This window comes from Oncorhynchus nerka, linkage group LG10 (assembly GCF_034236695.1).
Source record: "Oncorhynchus nerka isolate Pitt River linkage group LG10, Oner_Uvic_2.0, whole genome shotgun sequence".
Lineage (NCBI taxonomy): Eukaryota > Metazoa > Chordata > Actinopteri > Salmoniformes > Salmonidae > Oncorhynchus > Oncorhynchus nerka.
Window position 1 is genome coordinate 83,832,513 of NC_088405.1, and position 13,703 is coordinate 83,846,215.

Consider the following 13,703-nt stretch of genomic DNA (forward strand, 5'->3'; position numbering starts at 1 on the left):
CACCCTTCAAACTCAATGCCTCTTTGCTTGACATCATGGGAAAATCAAAAGAAATCAGCCAAGACCTCAGAACGAAAATTGTAGACCTCCACAAGTCTGATTCATCCTTGGGAGCAATTTCCAAACGCCTGAAGGTACCACGTTTATCTGTACAAACAATTGTACCACTCAGCCATCATACCTCTCAGGAAGGAGACGCGTTCTGTCTGCTAGAGATGTATGTACTTTGGTGCGAAAAGTGCAAATCAATCCCAGAACAACAGCAAAGGACCTTCTGAAGATGCTGGAGGGAACAGGTACAAAAGTATCTATATCCACGGTAAAAAGAGTCCTATATCGACATAACCTGAAAGGCCACTCAGCAAGGAAGAAGCCACTGCTCCAAACCCGTCATAAAAAAGCCAGACTACGGTTTGCAACTGCACATGGAGAAATGTCCTCTGGTCTGATGAAACAAAAAAAGAACTGTTTGGCCATAATCACCATCGTTATGTTTGGAGGAAAAAGGGGGAGGCTTGCAAGCCGAAGAACACCATCCCAACCGTGAAGCACGAGGGTGGCAGCATCATGCTGTGGGGGTGCTTTGCTGCAGGAGGGACTGGTGCACTTCACAAAATAGATGGCATCATGAGGCTGGAAAATGATGTAGATATATTGAAGTGTCATCAAGCCATCAGTCAGGAAGTTAAAGCTCGGTCGCAAATGGGTCTTCCAAATGGACAATGACCCCAAGCATACTTCCAAAGTTTTGGCAAATTGGCTTAAGGACAACAAAGTCAAGGTAATGGAGTGGCCATCACAAAGCCCTGACCTCAATCCTATAGAAAAGTTGTGGGCAGAACTGAAAAAGCATGTGCGAGCAAGGAGGCCTACAAACCTGACTCAGTTACACCAGCTCTGTCAGGAGGAATGGGCCAAAATTCACCCAACTTATTGTGGGAAGTTTGTGGAAAGCTACCCAAAACGTTTGACCCAAGTTAAACCATTTTTAAAGGCAATGCTACCAAATACTAATTGAGTGTATGGAAACTTCTGACCCACTGGGAATGTGATGAAAAAATGAACAGCTGAAATAAATCACTCTACTATTATTCTGACATTTCACATTCTTAAAATAAAGTGGTGATCCTAACTGACCTAAGACAGGGACTTTTTATTAGGATTAAATGTCAGGAATTGTGAAAAACAGAGTTTAAATGTATTTGGCTAAGGTGTATGTAAACCTGAGCTGCAAAGATTAGACTCTAACAAACACTTAATTCTCACCTTATAGGTGAAGTTGAGGGAGTAAAAATTATTAAATAAAGACACTGTTCCACACTTGTAATCTTATTGTTCTTCATTAAGAATGGTAGACTACTACTAGAGTGCCCAACTGGTTGTCACACCTGCTTGCTCCCTCCCTCCTTCCCTCCCTCCCTCCCTCCCTCCCTCCTCCAGCGCTTTGCCGTCGCCCGTCTACAAACCACCTGTCCTGGCAACGGTCATTGCGCACACATGCTCCCCATCGATAAGCACACCTGGACTCCATCACCATCCTGATTACTCTCCCTTCATATAGCCCTCAGTAGCCTCTGTCATCAGGCAGTATTGGTTCTGTTTTCATGTGCAGATGCTGCGTTCGTTATTATTAAACTCACCATCTGCACCTGCTTCCTGGCTCCATGTGTTTTTGTTACAGTTAATGATGTCAAGCTGATTTATTTTCTGAGGTCATGGTCAGGTTGTATACAAATAGTGAAAGGTTGTTTTTGTTTTTTTGGTGATGAGAAAAAATATCCACCTACCAGGTTGTAATGGTTGTCAAAGCTTCCACCAGATAACAACCAAAATATGATGCCTTTCACTGGTAGTTACCAGATATATCATGCCGAAAAGCCTATAGGATGAAGACAGAGTTTTTCTTGTGATATAGCTATAGTTTTATTTCATTAATGCATATTTATGTTGACTGGATCACATTTGTCTCCAGTGAAACATGTTTCTCATGAATGCCCACTTGATTTAGATAAACGTTCTCAGGTAAAATAAACCCATTAATTCTAGGAATCATAAAACTTCTGTTAAGATGTTTTGTTGAACAATCTCACAAAGCTATATTGTATTATTTTTTTGCAACTGAGAGAATTTGATAGGCCATGATAATAAATTCCTTAGCCGTGATTGATTTTTTTATTTCATTCCCCATCTGATCTAAGAGAACTCTCAACAAATTGGCCTAAGGCCACTAGCAAGTCAATTTAATTTTGTTTCAGGTGTGAATGGATCTTTTTAGGGTGAATCATTGGTGTCGATGCTCAGAGTGAAAGAGGTGTGAACACACCTGTAATGGCTCATGTCTACATTTTAACCAGCCATTGGTTAAATTAAATTCAATACAATGGGAGGGGTGTGGCATGCACATGAGGACCTGGAGAGTGTGTGGTGAAAGTATTCACCCCCCTTGGCATTTTTCTTATTTTGTTTCCTTACAACCTGGAATTAAAATAGATTTTGGGGGGGTTTGTATAATTTGATTTACACAACATGCCTACCACTTTGAAGATCCGTGCAGTAGCAGAGATAACAGTCTATGACTAGGGTGCCTGGTGTCTTTGACAATTTTTTTTGTGCCTTCCCTCTGACACCGCCTGGTATAGAGGTCCTGGATGGCAGGAGGCTTGGCCCCAGTGAGGTACTGGGCCGTACGCACTACCCTCTATAGAGCCTTGCGGTCGGAGGCCAATCAGTTGCCATACCAGGCATTGATGCAACCAGGGTGCTCTCTGGTGCAGCTGTAAAACTTTTTGAGGATCTGAGGACCCCAAATCTTTTCAGTCTCCTGAGGGAGAAAAGGCTTTGTTGTGCCCTATTTATGACTAACTTGGTGTGTAATAGTGTAGTGCGGACAACATTTTTTAAAAGTTGGTGAAGCAACAGCTGTGCTGGAATGCGAACAATATTGGTGTCAGTTCTGATGGTATGGAGCGGGAAGATGAGGGTCAAGGACCGGACTGGTCGGTAGTGGAAAGACATAGGAAGAAGAGAGATCATGATACAGAAAGCAGTGGAGAGTTTAGTAAAGAAAGTATAAAGAGGGCCAAGGTAGGAAGCAAGAGTTGGAAAGTGGTGATAGTGTTTGAGACCACAGGGCCACATTTACACCCTATCTGACTAACTAATGCAGTAGAGAAAGAGAGGTGAAGTCAAACTAGCTCGGTTTATTGGAAATGCTAGATTGCTCATATTTTGTGTACGCCAGGCTCAGCAAGAGAAGATTTTGAAAATGGAAAAGCTTAATGGGAAGAAGATTAAAACGCCATGTCCCTGGTGCTTATGCTAGATTGGCGGGAGTCATCATCGGGGTCCCAATATCTATGTCTATAGATGATATCAATTAAAATGTGAATGGAGGAAGAGTGATTGAGGCCAAAAGATTGATCAGTAGGAAAGAAGGTCAAAGAAGTGAAAGTCTATCAGTGCTGTTGAGGTTTGAGAAGGTTAGGCCTGGGAAAGTACAGATAGGATTCCTTACTTTCAATGTCAGAGAATTTGTCCCGTCCCCATTGCAGTGTTTTACATGCCAAAGAATGGGACACGTAGCTGTTCAATGTAAAGGAAAGAAAAGATATGCCAAGTGTGGAGGGGAACATGATTACGGTGAATGTGGGAGCAATGAGAAAGTTATGTGTTGACATAGTGCAACTTTTGGTGGATGTCAAGTGCATAGAGAGGCTCAGTGATATAGAATGAGCCATGATGTATCGTATGCAGAGGCTGTAAAACCGATTGGTTACAGTGTGGCATGATGGCACTTCCATCGCTGCTCCTGTATTAAGTGGACCTAATGTCAGGGCTGGTGTTTCTGATGGTCCTGATATGTTTTGGAGGCCCGCTCAGAAATCTTGTGCTCATGGATGTGCGGTATCAAAGGACACTTTGATAATGAATAAAGTTGACTTCATAGCTTTTATTGGTAAGGTTATCAATACGACTCGGGGTGTGGAAAGCAGTAATTGCAGGTTGAAGGTGTTTGTGGAGACGGCTATAAAAAATAAAGAATCTCTATCACAGTAATATATTGGATAAAACACTGTTTCGGCATCACTGTGCCTTCTTCAGGGTAATGTAATGAACGCTTGAACCAGGTTATGTAAACAAACAGTGCAATTAATGCAACCAATGACAATAATGAGGGTGTGTGATAATTCTTAAATTGATTAGAATTGAGTGAAACTGTTAAGACAATAGTTTACAGCATATTGAATATATTGTTATATATATGATATATTGTTAACATATGGAAACATAATTAGATATTGTACATAATATTAGCATCAACATACATTGATTAATTTAATTTCACATATATTTAATTGTTTCCAATTTCATTATGCATAATAAGCCTCATCAACAGGGGGAACATATTGGGTGTACGCTGAAAAGCTGTAGAAAGAATATATTCATTTGTAAGATTTATGAACAAAATAATTGTTCATAAGAAGGGCCTGAGCTCAAAGTCAATATTCAGACCACTAGGGGTCAATGTTTTTAGACAGGATATCCAGTAGGCCTCCCTCTGTAGTAGTAAGATCTCAATTTTACCTCCTTTCCTTGGTAGAGCAACATGCTCAATGCCTGTGTATTTGAGGGATGAGAGAGGACGGTTCGCTTCAACAAAGTGAGCTACTACTGGATAGTCAGTGTTCTTACACCAGATTGAGCTGCAGTGTTCAGCAATGCGTTGTTTTACATTTTTGCATGAGATGATAACGCTAACCGGGATTTTTCAACCTCTATGTGGGTGTCTGAAGAAGGATGTTTTTGTAGTGCTATTGGACTGTGCACATGGAATGAGTCAAGAGTGTCTGAGTGGGCTCATGTGGAGATGGCAAAAGAGATATTGGGGGTAACAGATGTTACTGTTGAAATGGTTGTTGACATCCTGAACAATCCTAAGGCTGGAGTGTTTCAGCATGATATAGATATGGTTTAATAGGGTTGGGGAGGGGTTTTGGGGGAGGGTGTGGTAAAAGTTAGTAGGGATTTATTTTGTTTTAGTAAATTTTTTCATGGTAGTACAGAATTGGAAAGATCATGATTGATTGTACATCGTCCAGCACAGTAGGTGGCGGCATGCACTTAAACGATTGTTTGAGGACCCCCATTATATCATAGAAGAAGGGCTTCTATTATATCATAGAAAGTGGACCCCCATTATATCATAGAAGCAGGGGTTTCTCCAATAGAGCTCCATTTTTATGGAATGGTCTGCCTACCCATGTGAGAGACGTGGACTCGGTCTCAACCTTTAAGTCTTTATTGAAGACTCATCTCTTCAGTTGGTCCTATGATTGAGTGTAGTCTGGCCCAAGAGTGTGAAGGTGAACGGAAAGGCACTGGAGAAACGAACCGCCCTTGCTGTCTCTGCTTGGCCGATTCCCCTCTCTCCACTGTGATTCTCTGTCTCTAAACCCTATTACAGGGGCTGAGTCACTGGCTTACTGTTGCTCTTCCATGCCGTCCCTAGGAGAGGTGCGTCACTTGAGTGGGTTGAGTCACTGATGTGATCTCCCTGTCTGGGTTGGCGCGCCCCTTGGGTTGTGTCGTGGCGGTGACCTTTGTGGGCTATACTCGTTGTCTCAGGATGGTAAATTGGTGGTTGAAGATATCCCTCTAGTGGTGTGGGGGCTGTGCTTTGGCAAAGTGGGTGGGGTTATATCCTGCCTGGTTGGCCCTGTCCGGGGGTATCGTCGGATGGGGCCACAGTGTCTCCCGATCCCTCCTGTCTCAGTCCCCAGTATTTATGCTGCAGTAGTTTATGTGTCGGGGGGCTAGGGTTATATCTGGAGTATTTCTCCTGTCTTATCCGGTGTCCTGTGTGAATTTAAGTATTCTCTTTCTAATTCTCTCTTTCTTTCTTTGTCTCTTTCTTTCTTTTTCTCGGAGGAGGACCTGAGCCCTAGGACCATGCCTCAGAACTACCTAGCCTGATGACTCCTTGCTGTCCCCAGTCCACCTGGCCGTGCTGCTGCTCCAATTTCAACTGTTCTGTCTGCGGCAATGGAACCCTGACCTGTTCACCGGACGTGCTAACTGTCCCGTACCTGGTATTTTCAACTCTCTAGAGACAGCAGGAGTGGTAGAGATACTCTGAATGATCGGCTATGAAAAGCCAACTTACATTTACTCCTGAGGTGCTGACCTGTTGCACCCTCGACAACCACTGTGATTATTATTATTTGACCCTGCTGGTCATCTATGAACATTTGAACATCTTGGCCATGTTCTGTTATAATCTCCACCCGGCACAGCCAGAAGAGGACTGGCCACCCCTCATAGCCTGGGTCCTCTCTAGGTTTCTTCCTGGGTTCTGGCCTTTCTAGGGAGTTTTTCCTAGCCACCGTGCTTCTACACCTGCATTGCTTGCTGTTTGGGGTTTTAGGCTGGGTTTCTGTACAGCACTTTGTGACATCAGCTGATATAAGAAGGGCTTTATAAATACATTTGATTTGATATTCACTAATGATAGCCTGGTGGAGCCTACCCATAGAGTGATTACGCCCTCTGCTGGCGTGTAGACATCAGTATAGGCAATCATTAGTATATTCATATGTTGGCTTCACTTACATGTAGGCCTTTAACATGTTATAGGATATGCATTACAATAATCATCCATCACATGAGAAACTATGGTTAAAGTGCACTTTTGCATGGTGCCACCTTGGAGCGATGACAATAACAATATCCTACAGGACTTCTATTTGACCAATCCGTAAGGCTCTTTGTTTTTTTACAACATATGATGAACTTACAACATGGACCTCTTATCTTTTTTTCCTTAAAAGCACATTGATATGTGTGAAACAGATACACAAAAACGTGGGATTTTGTAATATATTTGAAAACTTAAATGTTGTCTAATGTTAGTAGTAGCTGGTAGTCTTGTCAATGATGCATCAATGCTTTAATCTTTAATAGGCTGATGTGTCTAGGCTTGGTAATGGCAAAAGCTGACAGTTAAGAAAATTCTAAAGCCCTTAGAAGTCCTCTCCACCACTCCTAAATTAAGAGCTTTGTTAGAGGCATATTGTCATTTCAGCGTTCACTAAATAAAAATAAGATTGATTGATAAAGTAAGACTGGTAAGAAATCTTTATACTATTCAATAATCCTTTTAATTTACTTTAATTGTAACCGATATACAAGACTATAGTTCTTTAAATAATTGAACGGACACAGGAGCATCCATTCATCAAAATCCCCAAATGTGTTTCATGAATGAAAAAAAAGTAACAAAGCACATTGCATTTAGTTATAGGCCTACTGTAATTCATTATGATACTTACTTTTAATTTGTGAAATTTAACTTCAGACACTTTCCAGATGCTGCACTAGGCCACTGGGAATTCAAATGTTTGGAAGTTTGTGGCAAACGTGCGCAAAGTGAGAATTTGTGAAATACTTTCAGAAAATGTATTACACTTATGGGAAAAATGACAGAATTCTGATAAGAATTGCTCCTAAGTGGCAAAGTTCTCATTAGGCTGCTTTGTGAATATACGGATTAAGACTTTAGGCTCACCACAGAACATTACTTACTATCAGTCCTCAAAGGACTTGGGACCTGTAGTTTTCCATTTACTCTCAAATAACAACCCCATCATCTCTAAATCTACCACACACTATGTTAAACAATTAAGATCAGATGTTTTATTTGTTTTTTAATCAAAGTTATATATCTTCATAATAAATACTTTGTGCTGTTGTGCCCTCTATCAATATAAATAGCAAAATATAATGTCACATTTCCTACACCTAAATGTAGATTTCCCCCTTAATTCTTCATTCTAATCAAAGCATCTTAACAATAATTGTATTTTTTAAAGAAATAATCCGCACAACAACAAAAAACAATACAGTTGAGAATTCTTATTCAAAGAAAACATTTTCAAACAAATCTGAATTCACAAAATAATAAAAAATAAAAATAAGAAGGTAAAAATAGGCGGATTACGATGAACTGTGTCCAAGGGCCATAGATGCTAAAGTCAAACAAAATGTCAACTACTGATGTGAGGTGAGTGTCAGGGGACACAAAGTGCTAGCTGTTGTGTGGAGAGAAGCAAAAGAAGCTGATATTATTTCCTTCCCCTCCTTCATTGGCGTGGCGATCTTCGAATATTCATTTGAAATTCCACGCAGTGTCGACGTGAACACATGCCCTTGTTTATTACATTTCCTTAGCATTTTTAAAAATAAAAACATGAAATATACAAACAGTCAATTTTTTTAGGCCAAAAATGTGTCTTAAACGTTGTGGTGTACATTCAGGAACATTCATATTGAAAGTGGGAAAAAAAGAAACTATAAGAAAAAAATCATTTTAATTGGCTATAATTATGAACAATATAAATTACCATTACAGTTGAACATTTGTTACAAAGTATGTTGTGAATCTAGCAGTCCAATATCCCTGCCAAAGTGGTGTGTTCTCATAATTTCTCTTTTGATGGGATCCAGATGTAGGGTCCTGAATGCTCCTCTATCACCATTTTGCAGTGGTTATAAATGTCTTCTAAGGTGTCTCCTTGAACAAGGGCTGCAAAACAAGGGGATACATTCAGTACAGGCAGATCTAACCATTTATAAATTATTTTCTAATAGAAGGAAATCTTTTTTTGTCATGTACATACTGTTTGTGATAATAATAAATTGCACCTATAGAACACATTGTGGTCCCACAGGTTAAGGTTGAAAAAGTCACTGATTAAAACGTTCTGCTAACACCTGCTCTTTTGGTTTTTACTGCCGTGACTTAGTTCTAATAGTTCCTAACCATACAGCAAATGAGGGTGTAATTTGTCACCATAAAAGGTGAATGAAGGGCATTATCCAGGCAGGCTTGTAATGCTCATTCACATATGCAGAATTACAGTAGGGATCTGTTTTATCATTGAAATGATGAACATCAATTACGTTCATAATTCCCATCTAATTGTAGGATCTCCATGTAGGCCAATTTCTTTGTAATCCACAGAGGCTTGAGAAATGAGGCCCCAGGACTGTATACATTAACAAGGGTTGAGACTACAACTTTCACATCTCTTTTGTCTAAAAAGAGGAACATTGTGCATCTTTACTCATAGATACTGTACCTGTGAAAAACTCGCCAAACTCCTGCTCCAACTTCATGGCCCGGTCAAATGTTTTCCTGGCCTGCTCTTCTGTTAATCTCTTATTCATCTCCCTGGGAACAAAGGTTTGTTGTGAGGCATCAGAGAACATGGGGCAGTTTCCCGGACACAGATTATGCCTAGTCCTGGACTAAAAAGCAAGCTCAATCTGTGTCCGGGAAATCAGTCCCAAAGGTTCTAATCTCTGTAACTACATTTCCACATGTATGGACTATGAATTACGTTCATTAAGTTAATGTGGTATTTGTCAATTCAACTCTCATTTCCACTTAATTGCCTGATTTACCCCCTCCCCATTTAAAAAATAGATTCTGCACTCAATTTAATGATGTCAGCTCCTTCTCCTGTATTGGATATCCGTAATAAACACATCTGCTATGTAATATTTTCACGAGTTGGGATATGAGAGAACTCACATTAATGAATCAATGGACCTAGGCTTTATAAAGATGGCAATGGGGTAGAGTTGTGCTACTTGTAGTCGTTTTATGGCATTCCCTGACACGTCCAGTATGCAGTGTTTACCCTGCTGACAGAGGAAAGAGAGAGTTTATACACGTACATACTCTATACAGTATACACAAAGTGTACAAACATTAGGAACACCTTCCTAATATTGAGTTGCATCCCCTTTTGCCCTCAGAACAGCTCCCTTTATCTACACTGATTTGAAGAGTAGCTGCTACTTTTGCAACAGCTAATGGGGATCCTAATAAAATACCAAATTTGTCAGGACAAGGTGTCGAAAGCATTCCATAGGGATATTGGCCCATGTTGACTCCAATGCTTCCCACTGTTGTGTAAAGTTGGCTGGATGTCCTTTGGGTGGTGGCCTATTCTTGATACACATGGGAAAATGTTGAGCGTGAAAAACCCAGCAGTGTTGCAGTTCTTGACACAAACAGGTGCGCCTACCATACCCTGTTCAAAGGCACTTGCCCATTCACCTTCTGTATGGTACAAACACAATCCACGTCTCAACTGTCTCAAGGCTTAAAAATCCTTCTTTAACCTGTCCCCTCCCCTTTATCTACACTGATTTGAAGTGGATTTAACCAGTGACATCAATAAGGGATCATAGCTTTCACCTGGATTTACCTGGTCATTCTATGTCATGGAAAGTGCAGGTAACCTTAATGTTTTGTACACAAAGTGTATATCATTGAATTTACATAATGTCCTTGATTGAGTCAAATAACTGTTTCTGACATAATACTTTATTAGAAGAGGTATTTAACACATACAAAGGAATAGATATGCTTGGAGACCATGGTTGTCCTTTTAGTTATTCGTCCAATAAGACACAAAGACCCACATTTTAAAGTTCTGAAATTGGTCTAATAAAATAAAAATATTGGTATGATCTTTTTGTGTGGTTACATCACACATAAAAACACATTTTGTTTGGATTAAATATAGATCAACACAATGCTACAACCACAGAGTTAAATGGAACCTGAATAGTGTTAAATATGGAAGTGTATTTTCGACCAGCAGAACATTTTTGTTAGTTAATGCATAGGGGTCGATATGTATTAAGGTAGTAGTAGGGTTAAGGTTAGGTTAAGGAATTAGGAATTAGGTTAGATATAGTTTCAGTGGGGCCTCCTGAGTGACTCAGCAGTCTAAGGCACTGCATCGCTGACCCCGGTCGCCAGTTGAACAGTGTTTCCTCCGACACATTGGTGCGGCTGGCGGGTGTAAAGGAGCGCAGTTAGGTGAGTCATGTTTCGAAGGACGCGTGACTCCACCTTCGCCTCTCCTGAGCCCGTTGGGGAGTTCCAGCGATGAGACAAGATCGTAAAATACAACAACAACAAAATGTTTCAGTGAAGTTAATTAAGGAAATGGTTATGCCTTGATCACACTGGTAGCACTTTTGCGCAAAAGTTCAACAATCACCTTCTGCTACCATTTCTGTCAAGCTGTCGACGCATACAGTTTGACGCATACGTTCAATAAATCCAATGTGTGCACCACACAGAACATTTCCATTGGAAATGAATGTACTTCTGTTGTACCAAAATGCAATAACATTGTCGGTGTGATCGAGGCATTAGGAAAAGCCATAAAAGTTAACATTGGATTAGCACACCGCCGCCTGCCACCGTTGTTTTTCTGCCTGTTGAAAACACACTGCCTAAATACAGTATATCTCAATGACAGTTACACTCACCCTCTCAGCCACATATTTGACCGACTGAACACTGGTTCCATATAGATTGTCGTTGTACTGGCCCGCCTCAATGAACTTGTGCTCTTGGATGTCCTGCTCCATCTGCTCTCTGGACATTACAAAATGGTAGTCCCGCCCATCGACCTCGTAGTCCCTCCTCGACCGAGTGGTATCTTTGATGCAAGAGGAGAAGACAATAAGCTAAAATAATACAGAAAGTACAATGTAAAGGGAGGGAACTGTTTAACTGAATGTAAAACTTTTTGATAAGCGAGTTATAGAGGGGGCAGCATATAGTGATCGGTTTAACAACTTAGAAGTATCTCAGAAGGCACTACATCCCACACTTCGAACACACCGATAAGAGTCCTTGCACAATATAGTGCGCAGCATCATCTGGATATGTGTGCAGCAAAAGTTCAACATTCACCTTCTGCTACCATTTCTGTTAAGCCGTCTACACATACAGTTTGACGCATACGTTGGATAAATTCAAAGGATGCACCACACAGAACGCACTGCAACCGCCTCTGTAACGCAATGCTGCAAGTCAAACGCAGTGTTTCATTGGAAATTCATGTAATTCTGTTGTACCAAAATGCAATGACGCTGTGGGTGTGATCGAAGCGTAGTACCTTTTATTTATATTATAGTTACATAGGCAGGTACAGTGTGACTACAGTATAGATACTGTACATAAACACAACTATTATACCTGTTTGTGTAAACAAACTAATTCATTATGCACTGAAAATGTTTCAAAATACCATGATAGTTTTGAAAGCATAAAAAGTAGTGAACCTAAGCTAAGATCTGGTGTTTGCAGGGTGATTTGAATGTAAACCCAGTCTAACTGTTACTGATACTGTAAATGTGCATTTTGTTCAATCTGACCTTTGGTATATGTGTTACGGTAAATGTGTAAAATAGGGAAATCTAGCGATTCCACTGGAAATCTATAGATTCGCCATCGCACTGTTAAAAAATGTGTAGATTTAATAGTGAGAAGGGAAATTTCCCCATTCCCCACAATGAATCTGTACATCTCCTGGTAACTATGTGTAGAGAGGCATTTGGAGTATTTTTAAAATGTCAATACTGCAATTTCTACTCTAAGTCCATTTTCAATCTACCACTTACAACAGTGTGGAACATATTCTACTTCCTTTCACTACATTGTATTAACCAATAACTTAGTTACACTACATTCTGTATACCAGCAACTAAGGGGCTCACTTACCTGGCTGCCCTGAACAGTTAGCCGCTTTACATGGTTTAAAAAATAGATGGAATAAAAAGATAAATCAATTAAAACAAACCAAATCAAAACAATGACGATCAAAATAAAAATATGACAACAAGTAGACAGTGGTGTGGACAGTCCTTTGAAATATACAATAGTATGAAATACTATCATTATACTGAAAAACTGTATTTAAAAGGTCATATAACTCAAACAATTGTTTGTAAATATTCCTCATTAAAAACTGGGTGGTTCGAGCCCTGAATGCTGATTGGCTGACAGCCATGGTATATCAGACCGTATACTACGGGTATGACAAAACATTTATTTTTACTGCTCTAATTACGTTGATAACCAGTTTATAATAGCATTAAGGCACGTCGGAGGTTTGTGGTATATGGCCAATATACCACAGCTAAGGTTCTGTGTCCAGGCACTCCACGATGTGTTGTGCCTAAGAACAACCCTTAGTTGTGGTATATTGGCCATATACCACACCCCCTCGTGCCTTATTGTTTAATTATACCATGGAATTGTTGAATACTCCTTTCTGATTGGCTTGAAGGGCATTATAGAGCTACTCTAGTGTATGTTGAACACATTTCTACCAGCAAATGAACACATTTCTAGTGGCAAATGTATTCAATTATAGCCATGGTATAAAAGGGATAATCAACTTGAGGCTCTATGCGATCTCTGGAAAATAATGCAACTCTGTGGAAGGTCAGTTCCATGACGCGCTACACACCTTCCACGTTGTTCATTATTTTCCATAGAATGCATATCCCCTCGTTGATTATTCCTTACTTAGTCAACTTTTAATACTGTCCCAAAAATCCACGTTTTCAAGATTATTTGGCTAAAGTTAGGTGAAGTTCATAGTAATTTCTTCAAGAAAAACCGAACCATTGATTACAGTTTCTCCTGGCCTAGAGACTACTTTCAGCATGAGGAGACATTTAACGTCAAATTCTAAAATCCTGAACTTCCCCTTTAATGGTTCAATAGAATTGCACATGTGAATAGCAGGGTATAATACAATCCTACATTATTATTGTCATCAAGAAATCATCTCTGGATAATTTAACCAAGTATGTATAATACAAAT

General features: G+C 40.0%; 1 protein-coding gene across 13 annotated transcripts in view; it reads right to left on the bottom strand.

The window, feature by feature from the left end:
- Positions 1–7,669: 7,669 nt before the first annotated feature.
- The window catches only part of LOC115136133 (disks large homolog 2), a 315,445-nt gene continuing 309,411 nt past the window's right edge, over positions 7,670–13,703 (bottom strand). For 8 of the 13 annotated variants that reach the window (XM_065023856.1, XM_065023851.1, XM_065023853.1 and 5 more), the window contains 5 exons: positions 12,593–12,616; positions 11,353–11,525; positions 9,593–9,705; positions 9,138–9,229; positions 7,670–8,581 (listed from right to left, as the gene is read on the bottom strand). In XM_065023856.1, coding sequence (XP_064879928.1) covers positions 8,475–8,581; positions 9,138–9,229; positions 9,593–9,705; positions 11,353–11,525; positions 12,593–12,616 — 509 coding nt within the window. In that variant the 3' untranslated portion in view covers positions 7,670–8,474. The remainder of the gene's footprint in view (positions 8,582–9,137; positions 9,230–9,592; positions 9,706–11,352; positions 11,526–12,592; positions 12,617–13,703) is intronic. The other 5 variants (XM_065023860.1, XM_065023858.1, XM_065023855.1 and 2 more) reach the window with 3 other exon arrangements.